Raw genomic sequence first — 22500 nt, 5'->3', positions numbered from 1 at the left:
TAACCGAGAGCGTTTCGAGGTCGAATTAATTAGATAGAAAGAACAGAAAAGCAATGATAAAAAAAAAGCAAAACGTTTTTTACCTTTGATTCCGAAACAAGTAAGGACCAATAGACTGCATGAATTGTGGATTTCCTTATTTAAAGAATTGATTTATATACGACCCTAAATTTATATCGGATAAAGAATTGATCGATAGTTTCCACAAAATGGAAGAAAAGGACCCTACCTCGTTGTGTCGAACTGGTGAACCTTTTTATTTAAGGTATCTGTTTTGATGAAATATTACCGAACCGACTAACAACTGGGAATGGTGGACTTTTCACCTACTGTATCTCTGCGTATTCTACGAGCAAATTCTAACATAGGCTCCCCAAGCTGAAAATACGTGGTGTATGCGACAGTTTGTGTATATAGAGAATTGTATGGGAAAATCACCGATCGTAAAAAAATTGTGTAAATAACTATCTCAAAGTTTTCACTCCAAATACGTGTGTTTCGGCGGCCGAAAGACTCAAGACGAACGAAAACTTTGCCTTAAAATTCACCTCTTCGGCTTTCCTCAGAGGCTTGCGAACGGCCCGTCAACAACGGAAACTCGCAAGATGGTTTCAGCCTCAACTCTGATTGGACCATTTAAATGTGACCGCGCGCTGGCAACACGACCGTTGTTGACTTGTGACCGGGCAGTCAACAACGGTCGTGCAAAGTTTTCGTTTGTCTTGAGTCTTTCGGCCGCCGAAACACACGTATTTGGAGTGACATTTACTGGGCTTTATGGAACTGTTGTTTTTATAGCGATTCGGGACTTTTCCTGTTGAGGAGAAAACGATTTGTGCAGTGAGGTCTGGCCAGCGATGGATGGAGTGGTCGGCCTTCCTATTATTTTAGCAACGGCCTAAACGGTCTTCCGGATAACTTCACTAAACGGCGTCAGAATGGCTCTAAACTCGGCAAAAGAGACAAGTTCGTCACACATTTGAGGTAGGAAAACTTTATTTCAAATGAGATAGTTATTTACACAATTTTTTTACGATCGGTGATGTTCCCATACAATTCTCTATATACACAAACTGTCGCATACACCACGTATTTTCAGCTTGGGGAGCCTATGATTCTAACAGCCCATGTGAATTTATTGCCGTCACGAGTAACCAAAAAACCTCCTTAAAGGTTTAGGGGCCTAATCACTTGGTGAGCTTCAGCCCGGGCTTAAAGTCAACCTCGCTCTCTTTTGGGTAGAGGGACGGGGGCGAAGTTGGCCAAAAGTTCGTTCCACCAACCGGACTGAAACTTAAGGAGGCTCGAATAGTTTCTCGTTTTTTCAAACAAATAAACATAGTCTTTTTTAAGATACAGTACTATCAGAATAATCATATCAAGACAAAATTTGGCCAGGGTATTAAGTACCCATCATAGATTTCTCACATCACATTTTCCTCCAAAATAACGTTACCGTGGCAACGATATGAGGCATTTCTTTAAGCCTTAAAATCAAGATATATTGTTTTTTTTAAAAAACGGGACGGCGAAATCTTCCCATTCAGCTTTACCAAATAATGTTAGAAATAATCTCTAAAACATTTAAAATTCAACAAAATCCGTAGGTCAGTTTTTCAGAAAAATGAGTTGTTTTTAAATGTGTCGCTAATTTCTTTTTTCACCCACATGCAGGATTTAAATTTAAACGACAAACGTTTTATTTTTATCTAAGCTAACATGCAAAAAATGAAAAAAATTCACCGTCCGGGAGCAGAGATATAAGCGAGTAAAGTTGCAAAATCAGGAAAAATGAGGGGGTTACAAGATCGGCATTTATGCATGCGTCACCCGCTCATTCGAGTGCACGCGCGTGAAGCTACAGGCCAACACAAACGGATTTAAGTGACCATTAAGCCGCGTGTGTACAATTTTCGTTGTTTTCGTCAATAGGATATGTCTATTTACTTTCCATATGTATAGGAATTAGAAGAAAGGTGAGCGAAATTAGCGGTATTTGTTTCTTTCTGGTGAATCATGAGCTGACGGGAGCAGCTTTTAGAATTGCGTGTGTGGCTTACGAGTGCGTGCTCAGCTGAAAACCCTTTCGAGCCTCCTTAAATGAGGCATTTGTTCGGAAATATCTGGGCTGGAGTGTCAGCATCCTTTTTTTTTTTTTTTTTTGAACCGGTTAAGATGATACAAGTCTGCAGCTCTAAATCAGTAATGAACTGAGCCCTCTGAAAAGGGGAATCTGTGTTGTCTGTTTCGTAAGGGCCCGGCCAAACGGGAAATGTTTGGCGACCAAATTGTTTTCAAAAAGAAAAAAAAAACACAGAACTTAGGCTGATAATTTACATTAAGAAAAAACTAAAAACTTTTTGTTTCCAAAAAGAAGAAAAAAAACCCTGAGATTAAGCTGATAATTAAGTATGCTCCCAGCAAAACAATTACAGCGAATGAAAGTTTTAACAAAACCTTGCTTTTTGAGGGGTTTCTCCAACTCCTCTTCTATAGATGATACATGTAGTGGTATGTACTGTATGTTGCAAGAAGAAGGCATCTTCTTGCCTAGCCTCAGCACTTTCTGTAACCAACTCTCTGTCCAAACTTCCCAGCAATCTTTTAATGAACCAATTCCCAGCTGTACCCACCTCCAATTTGAACTGTTAATCAACAAATAAATATAGTGAAAAGTTTCAGTTTTCTTGGAAAAAATAATTCATAATCTCAGTCACATTTCCAAACAAAAATTATTACCGCTACTTACAGATAAAAGATGTCATAAGAATTTCATCCAGATAAGAACACTCAATATCACATGTCTCAAAAAAAATGCTGGTACATGTAATAATAAAGCTGAAGGTGTATGACAACTGCAGACTGCCTACAAATAGCGATTGTAAACAGTATTTAAGTCTAAGCACCCATTTTAAATAAAACGTTTAGCTTTCAATAACTGTGAGTTACGGTTAGTTTGGGGTCTGCACTCTGCAAGTGTCAGACACTGTCACTTCTGTTATAACGTACAGTGTAAGTGTTTGAAGAGCAGACTCATCAAAATTTGGCTCTCTTTTCTTTAAACACCAATAATAACAATCTCATGCAGGCATTAACATACTATTTGCATTGAGTACAATAGCTTAAATGACAGCTGAAGCTTTCTGCTTTCTGTCGTCATGTAATTTGCGGTGAGAGCACTCTAATACCAAATCATTTGCTTAACCATTTGATCTAAAGCTTCATTTCTCTTGTGAAATACATACCAATTTAAATATCCTTGCTTGACAAATTTGGGACTTCAAGGTGCATGTAAAAGGTTTGAATTCTACATAAGCTTACATTAAATTGTCATAAGGCCCGATTCAGACGCCATACTTTTCATGAGCCGAACTTAATACATGAAAAGTTCGACGTTTGAATCAATTAAGAACGGCTATTTTAATTTGGAATGGCTCAGGCGTTCTTTTCAACTGGCCTAGACGGGAATTCGGCTTTAGCATGGCCGTGGATCGGCTTTGATTTCAGACGTCGAACGTTTCATGTGCCGAACTTCATGATCATGCATAAACCATGTTTTACCTTCTACATGAAAATCGCTGACAAAATTAATTGGTTTTCTTCGTAATGGCTTTGGAACTGCTGTGGAGGGACCAGTTAAGTTCGACTTCTGAATCAAAAGGCGTACTTTTGTTAATTTGTGTCCGTCGAAGTTCTAAGTACGCAGTGGCTGAATCGGGCCTAAGGCATCAAATATTATCTGCTCATGGTTCAGTTAACGCTTACCTTTTTACTTGAGTTGTTGTAAGCATTTCCTTGCTTTGGATCAGCATTTAAAGAGTAAACAAACGAAAAACTCGTCAGCACAAATTGTGATCGTTATTCAAACCACCGAAAGACCCGCCGAAATCAGTAAAGAGCTGCACCGGTGACTGCTGACCAAAACGGCTCACAAGTTTCCAGTCTGTTCTCTACTGTGTTATCCAAGATCGCGGAGGATAACGACTTTAATTACCGGGTCGTCCAATTAAAAACGAAAAAACCAGCAAGATTCAGAGCGGCTCATCGTATTAACCCTCACTGAAATGTGGAAAGATACCGGCCTTTATTAACAGGATTTTAATCCTGTAAAACTGTTGACTTGGAGGGGAGTATACTCTACTCTTAATCCTTTCAGCCCCTTGGGGTTCCCCATTGACGAGTAAAATCTATAAGTGGCACTATTGGGAGTTAAAGGGCTAATGGGGACATAGTTTTTGAGTGAATCCAGCTGTTGTTAACCCTTTCAGCCCCGTGGGGTTCCCCATTGACGAGTAAAATCGTCTGGCGTTAGACAGAGTAAAATCTATAAGTGGCACTATTGGGAGTTAAAGGGTTAATTAGTGGAGTACTAAATAAGAGGCGTACATTTTACTGCGTTTAGTTTTACTCCACTTTTTCACTACAATTAACTCCTTGAAAACAAAGAATTAATCGGTGAATTTCACAAAAATAAAACAACCCCAATTCCACATCTTAAACTGGCTAAACTTAAATTTACCCTACAAAAATACATAAATAGGAGTAAAATCCTCTTGTACTTTTTTTCTCAGAAAGTAGAATTAGTAAGTGGGGTAGACTTTACTCAGTATCCCGATAAATAGGAGTAAAATTAACTCCAGCATATTATATTACTCTGTAGGGAGAGTAAAATTTACTCTAGACAAGGTCATTGCCTTTGAATATTAACTAGTACTGAGTAAAATTACTCTTAGTGGAGTTAAATTAACTCCTCTTAGGAGTACATTTTACTCCGCTTTATTTTACTCCACTTTTTCACTCCAGCACTGGAGTGAAATTAACTCTTTGAAAATAACAGTGTGTTCGTTCACCAAACAACGTATGATGTTGTTTAAACGCCAAACTTTTCCCGTTTGACCAGGCCTTGACGCATTTTACGGTTTAAATATTTATTTCGTACCCTACTCAACTTTTCTTTCGCGAGCCTCTCTGAGAATACGCCACAAACCAAATATATCACTCAAGTTAACATCAATGTCTTAGGAGTTTACTTTTCTCGTCAATTGTGAGCTCTTCAGCAAGCGCTTTTAACGCACCATCTCAGTATGAAACATGTATTCTTGGCTTGCAGTCACGTGACTTCCGGTACAATTTGCCATTTTCATCCGCCATGTTGGGGTTCCAAAACCAATATGGCGGCCAGTGTGCTGACCACGTAGTCACCAACTCGTGAACCTAAACGCGATTTTCTCTAATTCCGCTGCCTCAAAATGCCTATGTGCCTGATCGTTGGCTGTTCTAGAAAGACTGGTCGAGGTAAGGGAGTCCGATTGTATCGAGTTCCAGCTATTATTACAAATCAAGGCCCAGAAGTTGAGAAATTGAGTATCGAGCGACGGCGATTGTGGATCTCTGCAATAAGCCGTGCTGATCTTACGGATAAATTCTTGAACAGCGATAAAGTTTGCGACCAACATTTCCATTCTGGAACTGCAGCTCCTTTGTGGGATCGTTACAATATTGACTGGGTTCCCAATCTCAATTTAGGCCATGACAAAACGGCGACGCAAAGTGAACAACATCAAGCGCAATCGCGAGAGGCTCGAGCGGAGAGGTCAAAGGAAAGGCGAAAACGTCACGCGGAACAACAGGAACAAGAACGTTCACTGAAGCAGCAGAAATTAAATGAGCCTGGAGTTCCCCTTGCTGATTTTGCTGCTGAGATCGAAAGTGCAAGTACCAGTTCAGAACAAGTCCAAGTGGAGAACTTAGACTTGCAACCTACAGACCAGCAAGAATCAGATCCCAACGAGCAAGCAACACACAGCACATGCTCTACTCAAACAGAAGCGTTCGATTATTTATATCGCTCCGTGGAATCTCTTTCCATCAAGGACTGCCCATGAAGTGATGCCTCAACTCAAACAGAAGAGTTTGATTACTTGTTTGCTGAGTCAGTGACTAGCAAGCCTTTTGACAAAAATTATTTCAAAGATGATAACGGGAAAGTGTCTTTCTACACTGGTTTGCCAACAATTGAAGTACTGGAAGCCACTTTTAGTCATGTTGCACCCCATGTCAAACGAAGAACACAATCCCTTTCTTTATTTCAAGAGATGGTTATGGTACTGATGAAATTGAGACTCAATGTTCCACACCAAGACTTGGCCGATTTGGAGTCTCTATGTCCACAGTATCAAGGACATTTGCACACTGGCTGGTCATCATGGATGTGCGGTTGTCCCCACTGATCAGGTGGCCAGAGAGGGAAGAACTTTGGAAGACCATGCCCCAGTGTTTTAAGTTTTCGTTTGGAAATAAGACAACCGTCATTATTGACTGTTTTGAAGTTTTTTGTGTAAAACCGACAAACCTCCTGGCTAGAGCACAAACGTTCAGCTCGTACAAACACCACAACACAGTCAAGGTCCTCATCGGCATAACCCCTCAAGGCTGCATCTCCTTTGTCTCGGAAGCCTGGGGGGGACGCACCTCAGACAAGTATCTCACGGAAAATTGTGGGCTGCTCAACAACTTGCTTCCTGGGGATCTAGTTATCGCAGACAGGGGATTCACTGTTCACGATGGTGTTGCCCTTAAACAAGCAAAACTCATAATTCCAGCATTCACTAAAGGAAAAGAACAACTGGACCCTGTTGACGTTGAAAGAACAAGGGGGATCACACATGTTAGGATCCACGTTGAACGAGTTATAGGACTTTTACGCAGGAAATACACTATTCTTGAGAGTACCTTGTCAGTAGATTTTTTAACCTGTAATCCAACTGGAAATCCTGAGATCCAGGTACCTATGATCGACCGCATACTCAGAGTTTGCTCTGGACTTGTCAATCTATGTGGCCCCATTGTCCCATTTGATTAGATTAATCTGTGCAAAATACAATGGAATCCCAATTTTGTTAACCTCTAAGGCTAGTGTAAATTGGTTTGTGAAATCAGAGAGTTCAAATCAATGGTTAAAAATAGTTTAAGAGAGGAAATGACTCCGAGTCCAAGTTATCAGAAGCTTTAAAAAATAGAGGATTTACAAAACTGGGATTCCATTGTACTTATGTAAACCATGCTGTTTCGAAATTTGTTGGTTTAATTTTAAAATGTTGTAAATGTGTGTACCACCACCTGGGGAAGTCCCTTATGGGGTTGTGTGGCCAATTTGAATATGGGTTTTAGGGATTTTTTGTCTCAAATATATGGATTTCAAATATATGGATTTCAAAGGTTACAATGTGCTTTTGTAAAGCTAATTTTATCTGTTAAACCCAAGAAATTGAAAGAAATTTATTCACTATAACAATGAGAGGTTTCTCCTGTCATGTAATTCCCAGTTGATTTATTTGAACATACAAATTGACCGGGAGTCGTTGTAAAGCTATTTTATATGTTAAACCCAAGGAGGTGATATTTATTAATTATAACAATAAGAGGTTCATCCTGTCATGCCATTCCCAGTTCATTTATTTGAAAATACAACTTGTAAAACCAATAACAGCCAGTTTTAATTAATGATATTTCGAAAAGGGAAAAAAGACAAATGACAGATGACCAGTTAGACAGTTTGTTTACTTGTAAAGATATCCTCATCATTGATCATTAATAACTGTACAAAAAGGAAAGGTACTTAGACGTTTACCACTAGATTTATATCCCTTAATGGCTGCAGTTTTTTAAGCCATTAGGTTGAAGTTCTTTATCATACGCCTACATTAGAAAATTATTACTTACACCTTTCACTCCCAGGAATGACTAGCAAATAAATTCTCCTAACGATTTTACTACTCTGTCAAGGAGACAGGAGGTAAGAATTTGGAAAATTACCAACTATGGGAAAGTGTCTTTATGTTACACCAAATTCACAAGAACAGAGAACAAAGATTTGTATGGTCATCAGTGAGGAGAATTGAATTTCAGATCTTGGGAGGATTACGATTTGTAAAGCAATGAAAGGGAAGTATTTTAATTTGTCACACCTTACTGGTGGCCAATTGGTTGAAACAGTTTATTTTGTAAATAAATAGCAATAACACCTGAAGCTTTTTTGTGTGTCTCAAAAACTATTTAGTTTACAATGTGAGATAGCTGTCCAGGTAGCTAAAAAAATTTTTTGTCTAGACAATAAAGGGTGTTCATTTCAGTCTCCGTGGGAACTTGTACTGTTAGTTCTCTTCTGCTGCCGGTGAAGGATGTTGCCTGAGCCTCTCCTAAGTTATCGATTTTTTCATCCAAATCCGCTTTAAGTTTTCTGGCGGAGGTCAAATTTATGTCGCGCATTTTTGCATATGGGACATCTTTTACAAATGATGGCAACAACCACGTACATTTAACTTGGCCTGGGTACAGGCCAACTTACCGCGAATCCTCGTCCACGCTTCGATATAAAACAACACACTTGCAACATGCGAGCACGTTTGCGAGAGCCCTGCTTTGCACCCTAAGCAGTGGGCTGATTTGACTGTTCCGTCTTTTTCGGCGACAACCCACAAATAGATCAAAGGGTCATTCATTCTTTGTGAATGTCTCACTTTTCCTGTAACAACGTGCTTTCCAGCGACAACACAGCCTTGAATGCCTGATAAAAATCCTGAAACCACAAAGTTGTAGGCTTCCAAACTCTTGTATGCTTTGAACTGCTCTTTCGTGTAGAACCTCGTTTCCAAAACCAAGTAGCTAAGCAAATCCATCGCTTCGATAGGTGGAAGGTACTCCGTGTCAAACTGTTGATCGGGAATGGTGACCGGATCGACTCCAATTTCGGCGATTTTTTCAACGTATCTTCGTTTTACGTTGTCGTCAAGTTTAGCACTATACTCCGACAATATTGGGATCTTACTACAAAGCTCGTCAAGCGAGGGGACGCGTTCATTTTCCAAAGAACTCATCGTATAGTACACAGCGATGGCATATATGCGTAATAAACACATGTAAATTTTACCCGCGGTGGAACCCCAACATGGCGGATACCCAAATATGGAAAGTACAGTGACGTCACGTGCAAGCCAAGAATAATACTCAGTATGAAGCATTTAGCTGTTATCTTCTTTTGGTGCAGTTGTGCTCACATCCGAACTTTGCAAAAAGAAGGCGACGCAAATTAAAAATGTTGAAGAGTCCGTCTAACAGTAGAAATTTTGAGGACAAATAATTAAGGATTTTTAATTGGCCTTTTTCGATATATTAAAATTCAGCTTGAAAGAGAGGTTTAGAGGACAAAGACAATGGAAAGTGGATGTTTCTATTGTGTTTCTATTGTGTTTCTATTGTTTTCGTCCTCACTGCCTCACTATTAAGCTGAATATTTGATATTTCGAAAATGGCATATTAGGCCTAACGGGAAGATTTTTAAAATGCTATAAAAGGGTCAACAAATGTTTAAAAAACTGGGCCTTTTAGGGATCACTTTTGAGCACTATTAAGTGGCACCACAAAAAATATTCCCAGCTCAAATTAAAGCCGCGGCTGATAAAATAAGTACTCTCCTCAGTTATATCGAGATACAATTTAATTTCCACTGTATCTTTTACTTATGAAAATTTCTGCCTGAGACGTGATACTTTTCATATAGATCAGTGCGTTTAGCCAGATGATGAAAACGAACCTTCACTGGGGTCCCTAATGGCTGTAATAGCCTTTATCTTAACAATTTAAACTCGTCAGTTATAACCTGCTTTCGCTTAAGCCATGCAAAGCCTTTGAAATCTGGCCGCATTACGACGGACACATCATGGAACAATTCACTCCGGCCCTAATTGAGGTGTCCATGAGAAATGAACTGCTAAAAAAATGCTAGTACATAATTACTGAGGGAAAGCGGAAACATTAAGATCAAAGACGTGTGTCTGCAAAGTTGTGAGAATTACCTTTTCACGCCAACGAACTCATTGCCATCAGGATAGGTCTTGAAGATGCCGCCGCAATAATCAAGGTAACGCTTAGAGGGAAAAGATGTCTGAAAAGCAATCGTTAGAAAATATTTCTCAAGAAAGATTCAAGAGCATTTGGTTCGACAATGGAGGAAAAAAAAAACAACACCCGCAGCTGCACCGACAAAGTGGTTCCCGATCGAATCGAACATTTTCTCTTAAAAACAACAACAACAAAACGCCAAACGAAAGTATAGAAAAAACAACAACTTTTTGAAAACAAGACTGTACCGATACGGTGTTACTTGATCGATGTTCAACCCTTGAACAATATATTTATTGAAGCTTTATTGTTCATCTAAGATACAACGGTCAGGTACAAAAGTGCTAAACTCAGAGTTGAAATACACCTTCAAAATGATATATGCAAGTCTAACAAAGCGTAACACGAATGACGTTATAAGGGGATTATTAATGACTGGAAATGAATCTTGGCTCTTAAGCCCAAACTAACAAATCCAGAGCTAACGTAAACATTGCTGAAAGCCGCTTTTTAAAAGGAACACATGTTCACCGGAAAAAAAAACTCATAAAAGAACAGCAAAGAAAGGATGATAATTATCAGGAGGGAAACGGCTAAAACAAACACACTTTTAATCCACAGGATATAAATTTTAACGGTATCTAGTTTTGCTCTGCACAATTTTTATACAGAATTTGGCTTTATGGAAGAAGAGTTATAGAGACCGAAAATTTATTAATGTCTTTCTTTATTTATTATTTATTTAGTTATTTATTTGTGACATCTGTGAGGCGTGAATCACGGCCAACTGGGGTATAACTGTGTCCCAAAAGCTACTGTACAGGATAGCAAAGAAGGCCCCTCGAAGCGAAGAAGCCAAGGTAATGCCATACCACTAAAAAGCCAAATGCAGTTAACATAACAAAACTTATAATCTCTGACAAATGGACTTTGGCGCTTACCCACAAAAACAAAGGTTTGCTTAACAAATCTATCACTGGAACATAACCAGAGCAAGAATCAACACTCGCAGTACATAAGAAAATTCAATTTCAAAAGAAGGAGAATTAAATTGTTGGGTAAAGCAAAACGAAAAAAACTTTTTCGTATCGTAGCACTTACTGTAAGTATTTTAATATTTAAAACGGCACTGACTCCGAATAATAACAAGAGTTCGATCCGCGATAGCCAGCAAATGATGATGACCAAACCTCACAGGTGAAACATGCTATGTTTATACAAGTTGAACAAAAAGTGCATGAAGCTTAAGATAAATAACACAGTTACCAAAGTGAACGAGCCTTCGAAAACTTGTCAGTGCATCATGATTAAATGGAACAGTCGGAGAAAAACATTTCCTGTGCTATTGAGAGAGACTTTAATATCTTATACCGTGACAACAGATTAACTAACTGACAAGTTTTGAGATGAACAAGAAAAAAAGAAACGACAAAATTTACTTCATCAATTCAAACAATTTTACCTAGACCTAAATTAAACATGTAACAAGAGGATGGCTGACCAATGCTTGTTTACGCTTACTGCGTGCGAAGTCGCATCTCAGCAAAAACGCGCAATTGAGTAACTCGATTTGCAGCAGAGCTCATCTTAGGTCCCTATTCGGGAAAATATACAATAGCAAAAAAAATTAGATGTTGCGAACATGTGAAAGAGCTGTCCTTTTTTACTGTGGCATAATTTAACGCAAACACACCCATAATTGCTTTGCGGTAAAACATTTTTGGCTTATCATGTATTCGCAAACCGCGAGGCCGAACATTTTTTGAAAACTCATTAACAAAAGAGAAATAACAAAGAGAGAACCGAATGGAATATTGATAGCTCCGTTTTGCTTATCAAAGATATTCTTTCGCAGTGTTGACGATTTTTTTTTTCTACGCGTTCTAACATTTACGCATAGCATTGCTCTGTAAAAATTAATTATTGGAAACACCTTTTATAGTAAAATTTATCTATCCTCTTTTGTCTGGATGCAAGTAGAAGGCGCCGAATGAAAACCGCTTTGGTCCGAAAGAAATATCAATTCAAAACATTACTTCTGCCTAAGCGAGTAGTTTTAAATTGTGTTTTTCAATGAAAATATTTGTTTTCTTTTAAAATAAGTGAGAGAAGCCGTGTAATAACGGATTCGAGTATAACCAACTTGGTGGTTTTGTACGAATATGTGCTGTTTGTTATAAGATGGGATTAAGCATAAAAGATCAGTATTTAAGTATTAGCAAAGCTTATTTGACGAATGAAAATGTTATCCCATGGACAAATAACAAACATTTAACTACTTCCCACGTCTTCAGAATCTGAATTATTCTCCGCATGCACAAATTAATCCGCTTTCAGCTTTTGTGATAATGAAAGAAATACAAATGCGACTATTTGATAAGAACGATGCTCGATTTCTAGGGTCGGCCACAATCCAGTAAAACAAGCTTTTTTTCATGATGTGAAAGTAAATAAAAGGCGGTGATGGGTGCTGGTGTAGCTTGGAAGCCTTAAAATATTCATTTAATATGAAGATGACGCCCCATGACATCATTTCATTTGCCATCCACATATCCACAAGCAAATTCTCGTAACAAAAGAGTCATTGGTCATGGAGTGAAAATCATCAACAGTTCAACTCCGGTTGTTAGACCAATGTAATTTTGGAAACGATCCGTCGTTGGGGGTTTCTCTGGGTCGAATATACAAGGTATTTCTTATGGATGAGTTTTCATAACAGAATTGGGTCAATTATTGACATTTCGAAAAGCAAACAATTAATTCATCTTTCTCTACCAAGACAGCAGTCCTCCCTCCTTCAAACTTCTAGAGGATCTTGGAGCGCAGGTGCACATGAGGCGTTTGACCTTCAATTAGTTTTTCAAAATGGCACAATGAAAAACCGCCGAAACATCACAATTTATGATCGTTACTGACCTCAGACATCATAGGAGAAACTATGAGTTCTGGCGGTAAACAAAGAGATACGAAGGTATGAAGAATATTCTTCTCAGTGTTAATTCTGTATCACCTCTTGTAAACGTTAAGGCTTAAAATCGGAGCGGAGTTAAAATCTCATTTGTTTTAGTCCCATAATTAAAGGAAAGTTTTATTTACATCTCTCCTCAATTGTCGAGCCGTCCTTTTTACTGCAGCCGATTTGACTTTTTTAGGCTTTCCTACGACATAATCTTGTTGCTGGTTCATTGACACTCAGATAATAAAAAAAATTCAGTTTGGACTTTTTTTACAGGACAGTTATAAAACTTCAGCTAACTCAGTGAGGGAACGCAAGTTGTTTTGCTTTTTTTGCAGTTGTACTAAGCTTAGTGTAATACTTAAATTTTGCTTTCATGGCGTTCAAGTTGGTATAACTGAATGCGAAAACTCTCTTAAAATAAAAAATAAATAAGGTAAAACGGTCGCTTTAACCATGCTCAGGGGAAAAGGTTTAATTGCTTACAGTGGTACCAGCAGGTAGTCTTCTCTCAAAAGTGACTTGAAGAACAACTTCAATCCGGCGATACTTGTAAAACACACTACGCACAAACTTAACAAAATTGGGCATTTTCCGCGTGTTCTGTGGGTCACGTCTCGAAATGACAAAGTTGTTAATAAATGTTTTAAAGTAATGACATTATGACAGGAGAGATTCACAAACTGACCAGGATATTGCACGAACGAATTTAGGAACTAAATCGAGATCAATATTAGAGCCAAACTATTAAATTCTAAGGTCCTCTTAATGCACTGTTAGAAAAATTTGTCTAAGTACTAATTTCTTGTGGATGTTAAAAGGGATAATTACTCACGGTTTGAAAGTGTCCACTACATATGCATAATGATGCTTGTGGCCACTCGTTATCCGCATGTTAGTTTGAAACTTTTATAAGTGACAAAAATATCGCATTTTGCATCGTGTTCCTTTAATTTTAGGAATTTTTCTTCGCTTTTTGAATACACATTTGCTCAATAATAAAACAGTCAACTGACCGTTTTAAAACAAGAGAACAAAGGATATCTTTAATACTGAAGGTATTCATGCAAAAAGCAATAACAGATGCCTATCTGTTTAATCTCTTAGGACTTCCTTCTTTTCAGCTTAAAGAAAGTTACGTGCTGTCATTTCTTTGGCCAAATTAAACTAAAACTATACTATTTATAGAACCAGGGCAAAATGTGTTGGCGTCATCACGTAACATTATTAGAACTCAGTCGTTTGCGTCGTTTTCAATCCCGGGGGGAGGGGGGTACTGCCATATATGGACTATATAGGTATGTGCCGCTGTGAAGGGTATGGTTTTCAAGCTTACTCTAGGATAGAGTATATAAATCATAGCCTTTCGGTCTAGAATAGGGTATCATTTTTCACGAAACTGCCCAGTCGGTTGAAGATTTTATCATGACTAAGGAAACCAGAAATTCCCACTCAAGAATATAAAAAAATCAAATCGGCAAAGTTTAAGTTTACGTAACTCAGCCTCAACAGTGTCAATAAATGGCTATTATGAAACACCTCTGGATATTATTAACTGTCAAGAATCGGACTTTAGCCGGAAATCGGTGGGAGTTTACTCTAGTATAGGGTAGCAAAATCCAGCTGAACAAGCTCTGGTATAGACTAAGGGTTCCAGGGTCCCAGCGGCACATCCCCACCCAGAAATTCCTAAAGTTGTCCCCCCCCCCCCCCTCCCTCCGGGTTTTCAGTCTGCGTATGTGGTCTTTGTACGTGTACGTGAAGCATTAGGTAGCGGCGATTTTATTGTGACAAGTCCTTTTAAAACTTGCACGATTATGGATGCATTTCGAAGCAAATGTCATCATGGTTCACATCCACAGCTTTTCCAGAACGCTACAAAATACAATTAAATTGCAAAAAAATGGCGCTCAAATCGGCCATCGGCTTAAGAACACCAAGTAGCCAAATAGCGTAAGCAGCAAGTTCGCCGCTCTCACTTTCAGCCCCGGTCATAAACAGGATCACAGTAAAGACTTAAATTCAAGAAGAGTAGTTATGGTAGGTAATTTCCATAGCAACAATATCTGAGTAATCATTACCGTCTTTCAACAATTTTGAAAGGGATGCAACTGAAGATGATTTCTGACTATTTCAAACAAGTGCCTTCTTGTCTGTCATAGAAAGCTGACTTTTTAGCAACTTGGTGCTCAAACATTGGGTCGAAAGAGACCAGCACAATGCAGCTAAAGATACAAATTAAAAACTTTAAAAATTCGGAAAAATTGGAAGGGTAGAGGGGAAATATTTAAAAGTGTGGAACAGTCAAGAAAATTATCAAATCGATATCGTTGCGGGAGATGACAAGTCACTGGTGTCATTTGAATGGACATACCTTTCAAGATCACCGATTCAAAAAGTTATAGACATTTTGTACAGTGTAATTTCAACGACCAGAATATTTAGTTTGTTTCATTGATTGATTAAAGAAGATTGAGCCACCATAGACCGAACATGACAAACATGCATTTTACGTTTTTACGTTTTGTCTGCTAGAAATAGCTTTCCATTTGAGGTTTAAAAAGCAGTTTGAATCCGACCTTGCGCAGCATATAGAACTGAGACCGCATTAATCTTTTTTGCGAAGTGACATCTTGGGATTGAACTTCAAGGCACTGTCATGAGTACATCCCAGTTGGCTTAAGTAAGAAATTAAGGGTTTTCTCTCGAAGTCTCATGCATGAGTATAAAATTCAGTGAAAGGCAGCTTAAAGTTTAATACACCGAGGGCAGAATCCGATTTCAAGTTTAACGAATAAATGTTTGATGCAAAATGAATGCATCCATTTACACCCCAAGTGCAGTATGTGTTCTCGGCAATTACACAACGGATTTAGATAACTGGGTAATTCAATATGAAGTGTTATGGCGCATTCAGTTGAAACCGCATGAGATCTCAAATCACAATCATGTCTTCTAACGCGGCTTATTTGCGTCTTTCCGGGAGTGCTGATTTTTAATTGCTTATTAAAGAGTTATTTTGGAATTTCTAGAGATTTCTTTTACGTTAAGAATAACAATTCCTAAAGTTGTTCATTTAAATTCTGTCCTTGACGAATTGGGATAGATTTGTGTTATCGAGTGCAGCCATATCCTCATTCATTGCTCACAAATTTAGGAGGAGACTATTAAAATTTAATATGCTTGTTTCAAATGCAAAATTTCGAAACAATTTAGTCGGGTGGCATGGTAATTCCCATAAACGCCTTTCGTCTTAAAATGTCTAAGAGAAAAATAATTGGAAGCTTTGAAAAGTTGTCACCCATTGGACAGCCATCCTTACGATATCTCAGTCACTGGGATATTAAACGTCTTTTTAAATCTTTGATCCACTTAGACCCCTACAGCTGATCCCTCCAAAGGCTAAGTACCTTCATCACTGGAGCTTTGGAAGTCGCAATTTCCTTTAAATCTCTCGTAAGTCAATCTATTATTAACAAAATACAACTAAAATAAGGCAATTCTCTACGGAGAGAGGACAGAACGCCTGAAAATTTGAAATAAGGTTCTTTATTCTTGAAGACCGTGATTTACCATTCTCGTGAGTTCAATGAAGGCAAAGCATGGGTAACTATCAATAGGTTCTTTTTAACGTGTTTAGAACAGAAAAGTATAGAAATTTTTAAAAATACAGCCGCACTTTTGACTTTAAGGAACATGTTTGTACTTTTAAAAATATTAGTATAACACTTGTGCTATCAAGCACCATTTAGAAAAGTAAAGATACACTGTATGGTAAAAGCGCCGAAGAAAGAGCTCTCTCTTTCTCCTTTCTTTTTATTTTTGTTTCCCTCTACATTGACCTCAAATAGACATGTCGACTATTAAAGCGAGAAATCCTCTTCAGGTTTTTCCGATTGACTCGGCAGAGCCCCTATTGGGCTTTCCGTCCTTAAACATCGAGCAAGCCGATGAGAGTTAACAAAGGAAGGGACATAACTCTGTTTTAAACACAGCGGGGCCAGTTGAAAAACACAATCAAGTTTTATGCAACATAAAAATACTGGAGGTAAGTAATAGGGTTTACTTGTTTACAATTGAGTGGTCTATGATCGACCTCTCAAATTACAAAGTCGGCTAGGAAACTTAAGGCAGCCAGTTTCGAGGTTTTTCTTGTACTAAATCACAGAAAAATATATGTTTTGGCAACAAATGAAAACGGTGAAATATCCGTTAATTTAATTTTCAGCTATAGAGTGCTAATAATTTGGAAAACACTAGAAGTGAGCAAAGAGAGAAACAACTTTAAAACACAATTATATAGCGAGTCTTCCAGACAATGAGAATTTTCCCGTGTAGTACTTTCGTATTGCAATATAATAGTCAAGGGAAACTCAAAATTGAGTAAAATGTCTCTAATTCTCTCAAATGAAGTGAACCATTTTAGCAATCTTTTTTTTTTTCAAGATGTTATTTCCCTGAACCAATGGATAATAATGACAGAACTGTCCTGTAATGTAAATCACTTTAATGTATAGATAAAGAGAAATGAATTTAAATTTTAAACACTATTAAAACACTGAAAACTAAGCTTTAACATTTCAATCACGCAAAAGAAAATTTAATGAAATCTTAGCTTGTTATTTTTCAAACGGAAATAAGCCCATGGTAAAAATGTCAAAACGTGATTGGCGAAAGGTGATCGATAATTCCAGTTCGGGCGTCTGTGGTTTGGTATTCACGTGGGAGCATCCTACGTCGGCTACAGACGCACATTGACTTGGTGAGTAATTTACAGCTTTGTCATTTTAAAACTCTGGACAAGTAGTTTTCACAACAAAATGTTACTTTTCGTGATCACTTTTCCCGAAGAAAGGGTTTGTACCAATTTTATCAGGTGACAAGGTGTTTTCAAAGAGGAACAGCAGAATAATACCTATGCCCAGCCTGTAGCGGCATTCTTGAGCTTTGACATGGCATATAACAATACGCCCCATTCATGTGCAAATTCTGCGGTTTGGCTCATTTTGAATACTTAAAACACTGACTGATATTCTGTAATTAGCAGTGCCTATTTTGTTGACTCTCTCAGTAACTTTCAAAATGTGTATTGACGTACGAAACTGGTATTCAACAGTTCTTGGTCTTCTGTTTGATATATAGTCGCGTCAGCACCGAAAGGTGATGATCAAATCAAACTGTACGTAAAATTCCTAGCCAGGCACATCTGTCCCTGATCTATATGATGTTAGACTTTCGTAGCTTCATTCTACAGTTTCCCTTCGTCCAGTGTTGTAATAATAATAATAATGATAATAATAATAAGTAAGTCGACAGAAACTGAATCAGAAGGTTTAATAAAACAACAAGAAAGTTTACAAAGGCACTAACTAGGGTAACTGTGGAGGTTTTGACAATTAAAAAACTCAAAGAACGTCTGAAGAGTTTGAACAAAACGCTGTCTTGATAGAGGTGAAATTCTCGTCACTTCGGCAACTGGTTCAAGCAACCGTGCTCTGGGCCGGTTTGGAGGACAAACAGACGGTTTAATTTTTAATGAAGTCTCGGCTTTCAAATTAGTTTGCAAATCCGTAGCAATGTAATTTTATCAAAGAGAATTCCGCACGCCCACTCTGTAGAAGAAATCAACCACTGACAAAGCGGCAAAATAGGAAAAAGAAAGTTATTGTCGCTAGCGATACTAAGAAACATGGATAAGCTCAATTACCACGATAACTTATTTTTCCTGTCCCGGCAAAAAAGGAAGCGCCCTCGGCCGATATGTTGTGTGCGAAGTTAAAGAAACGTGTTCAGTTTCTCAAGAGAGTAAACAATGAAAAGGTTAAAGAAATAGAGCTAATTCTCGACAAAGTCCACCGTATTCAGCTGACTTTCAGATAACAAGATAGTAACTGTTTCTTTTAAGTATTACTTTGGCACCACTGACGTACGTTAGCAATACGTTGTAAATTATGTCTTTCTTCTGTGCTTATATAAAACAAGAATATTTCATGAAGATGCTGCCACATCAAGGGTGACAAGTACAGGAGTGATGCTACTAAAGTTGGAAACTTTTCAAGCGTATTGATACGGTACGGTGATAGAATTTAATTATGATCAGTCAAGAGCAGCATGTTAAGACATGGAACTGTATACAATCAGTTTCTCTTCTTTTTCTTTAAAGGCCAGCTGATCGAATTTTCTGGACCCAAACAATATCCCCCAGAAGACCTTATCAGCGACAACAAAGAAAATTAGACCTTTCAAAACTTATTGATGTGATGAACAATGAGCACTGCAAGGCAGCAGCTGGCATTTCCCACCACTGATAAATAAGGATTACGATGACAAATGATCCAAATTGTTAAAGCGATGAATCGTCATAAAAATGTTTTCATTTCTGTTTGATTGAAATCCTCATGAACTTTGATGTGCCACGTCTTTTCCGGATACCAAATGTCTCATTAAACGTATGCTGATTAAAGATGTCCTGAAGAAGTCTTTTGCCGATATGGCTACATTGTTCGAGTTTGAAACAATCGCCGAAAAGCCGAACAAATTACTGATTTTGAGTCAAAATCAAATGACTTGGATATCGCACCTTTTTAAGTGAAGACCTAATGACATTTCATTGCGGAAACACCAACGCCAGATTTTTTCAATTACTTATTTACTTCTGGGGAGGTCGGTTAAAGACAACAATTTAATATAATTTAGCCACAAAGGTGAACAAGTGATGAACGAATGAAAAAAAAATTAACCTCGAAGAGAAAGGTATGTTAGTTACACTTTTCCAGTTAAAATATGGCAATGTAGGCATGTGCAGTTCGGTTTCCTTTGAAGGGAATTAATACTGTTTATCAAGTGTTTTGTAGTTGATATAACTAGTCCGTTTTAGTCGGCGGGTCAACAGAGAATTTTGTTGGCAATACTGTCAACGAACCTTCGAAGAAAGCACAACTCGCCGGATGAGAGCCCATGGAAAACGCTTAAGGCAGAGGTAGGTTTTACTCCCCTGACACAGAAAAGGCTACTATTTTGTAAATATTGTCCAATATGACATTTTTAAAACCAAGCAGCACAAAATTCGACAACTGATGATATTAATCAGTGTTAAATCACGTATAGACGAACGCAGCATCACCCGGGTAAAAGACCCGTCTTCCTGTATATTGACGAAAGTATCACCGATGAAGTAGTTACACTGTACGATGCCACGGAACAAATACGCAAAAAGTTGCGTTTTTTGGATGAAACGAACGTTTTGCACCAAATGATGACGTTCTTTCAGGATAGCAGGATGTTTTTCTTAGATAACACGAACTGAGAGCATTGTTAGCATTATTTAGCTGAATGCATTTCCTTCTAAAGTTCCCAGCTTTTATGTTTTGTCTTGAAGTGTGACCTTCGCTTCCCGGCCCCAAATTGTTCATAGCCTGGATAACTTTATCCCATTACACTATCCACGTTAAACCCGCCATTGGCGGACGCCCTAACTGTGTTTGCATGCAGTCCGCATATTTTCGGATGCGTGAGTAAATAATCAAATCCTTGCAGATACTGGAACTGTCCGATAGTGACATAGTTATCCAGTCTTCGATCAACTGGGACCTGATCGTTAACTTAAATTAATAATGCAATGGATGATTGCGGCTTGTATTTCTCGTTTGTCCAATTGACGGTTTCATAGGATACAGTGAGGACAAAAGCGAAATATTGCTCTGAGTTCATTAATTTTGAGCAAAATACATGAATTGGCTTTGAATATTTCTGTCACACTGTACCCTTTGTCAAACTAAGAGGATTATGGCTGTTCGTAAATGTAAGTTAATTTGAGGGCGGCGACCTCAAATAGAGCATTAAGTGTTTGCATTGGAAATGACATAGGTTCAGAACTCGCTCAAACAAAACAACCGCCTTAATTTGTTTGCACATAAAAATATTAGTTTTGTCTCTTAATTTTATCAACGTTCACCGATGTTGCTGTCTGCCTTGAAGCGTAGTGAAATAGCAAAGCAAATCATAATCATGATCACATCATCATTTAGGGTTTAGAAATATCTAATTCCCCTTAATTCAACCGTTCAATGGGCATTTCTCGTACTCAGAACTCAACTTTCTTTGATCACTCTTAGGCGGACACAAAGGACAAAACATCGCAATGAAGCTTATTTTAATTACAGCCCTTTCCGCAATCTTTATCTTAACTGCTACGAATTCTGAAGGTAGGTTGCATGCTTTGCTGTTATTGTATCAAAAGTTTGCTAATATTTCTACGGCTCGTATGATTGCATCCCATAATATTTTAACTTCCCACAAAAAGGGATAAAGGTCTTATTTAGTGCATGTCATTCCATCAGTGTGTTTAATGGGTGGTTGTCATGATATCCCTTTCGGTGGTCTAGGCCTTACGATCAATTTTGGAGAGAAAGATCAGGGCGTCCGAGATCATACATCAATCAATGTTAAAGGATTCAAATCTTTAAAATACCGCAACGTAAATGGTGCTATCCATTGGATGGAACACTGACCAACCAAACAGGGGTGTTTGCAGCTAATCTACTAGACAGTGAATAACGATGAAAGGAATGAATGTATTTATTATCCATCTGTATTAGTTATTGTACAGAAAACGCACGAAACAAGTAAAACTATCCCACGATATACAGTAGAAAACCGCTTTGACTGGTTGAGGTGCTGACGTTTGCCCCACCTCACGTGCAAATCTGTAACACGTTCTCGGTTGTTTACAATTCACTTGCTAAAATATAGCGCGAAAAAGATGGGTACTAAATAGCTTATTGGTCGATTTAGTGTGTAGTATCGCGTGGGATATACGGGCTCGCCAAAATACAGCGAGATTCGTAAAAATATCCCACGATACTACAAACTAAATCGCCCAATAACATATAAATATTTGAAGTACTGGATATAGGCCACTTCGGAAAATACCATAATACTCCTTGTTTGTCCCTCCAAATTTTACGTACGCTTTGTTTCCAGTTTCTCTTGGGACTTACAATGGTCCCAAGAGAAAACAAAAACAATGCTTATGTAAAATTTGGGAGGACAAACAAAGAGTAATTTAAGCAAATTTCTCTTATCGACACCTGAAAAAATCAGGCGGCTTTAACGAGGTTAATTCCAACCAAGGACCTCTGGGATGCCAATGAGTGCAATGCCCTGGCGCCAACTGAGTTATGAAGCCCCACGTAAAGCCACCTGAATTTTTCAGGTGTCGTTAAGAAACAATTGCTTAAATTGTCCAGCTGTAAGTGAGAGGATCATTTGTCTCATTCTTCTATAACCTGCACTTCAAATATACATTCATTTCATATATCGAGTCCTTCACGGGACGGGAACAAATGGGCCCGACAAATTGACCTTCTCCCAACTGACTGGATTCGTAGGTCATAGGCTCGAATCTTGTTGAAGCGACCTGAATTGATAAGAGACAAATACAGGATCACTTCTCCCTTTCATGGTGGATAACGCTACCCATCTCAGTATTGAACAATGAGGCCCAGGTCAAACTTGACCGAGGTAGAAAAAGTATGGGTAGGACTCTGACTTCGTCCGTTACCAAGCAACCGGGTACCTGATCATCTTATCGCACCTTTACCATCCAGGGGGGAGTAGAAATAATCCTAGTCACTTCATGCTAC

General features: G+C 38.3%; 1 protein-coding gene and 1 pseudogene across 14 annotated transcripts in view; both read left to right on the top strand.

The window, feature by feature from the left end:
- Nucleotides 1–22500, top strand: part of LOC137978800 (polycystin-1-like protein 2) — a 98018-nt gene that overhangs the window by 30910 nt on the left and 44608 nt on the right. For 5 of the 14 annotated variants that reach the window (XM_068825871.1, XM_068825875.1, XM_068825872.1 and 2 more), the window contains exon 4: nucleotides 20971–21060. In XM_068825871.1, coding sequence (XP_068681972.1) covers nucleotides 20971–21060 — 90 coding nt within the window. Of the gene's footprint in view, nucleotides 1–877; nucleotides 985–10646; nucleotides 10761–12423; nucleotides 12590–12679; nucleotides 12872–16232; nucleotides 16313–16426; nucleotides 16463–19622; nucleotides 19836–20632; nucleotides 21061–22500 lie in introns of those variants that run through there. The other 9 variants (XM_068825882.1, XM_068825877.1, XM_068825884.1 and 6 more) reach the window with 7 other exon arrangements.
- Nucleotides 5250–7151, top strand: LOC137979814 (uncharacterized; annotated as a pseudogene).

The sequence above is a fragment of the Montipora foliosa genome, chromosome 12, assembly GCF_036669935.1.
Source record: "Montipora foliosa isolate CH-2021 chromosome 12, ASM3666993v2, whole genome shotgun sequence".
NCBI lineage: Eukaryota > Metazoa > Cnidaria > Anthozoa > Scleractinia > Acroporidae > Montipora > Montipora foliosa.
This window is presented reverse-complemented; position numbering and strand designations above follow the sequence as displayed.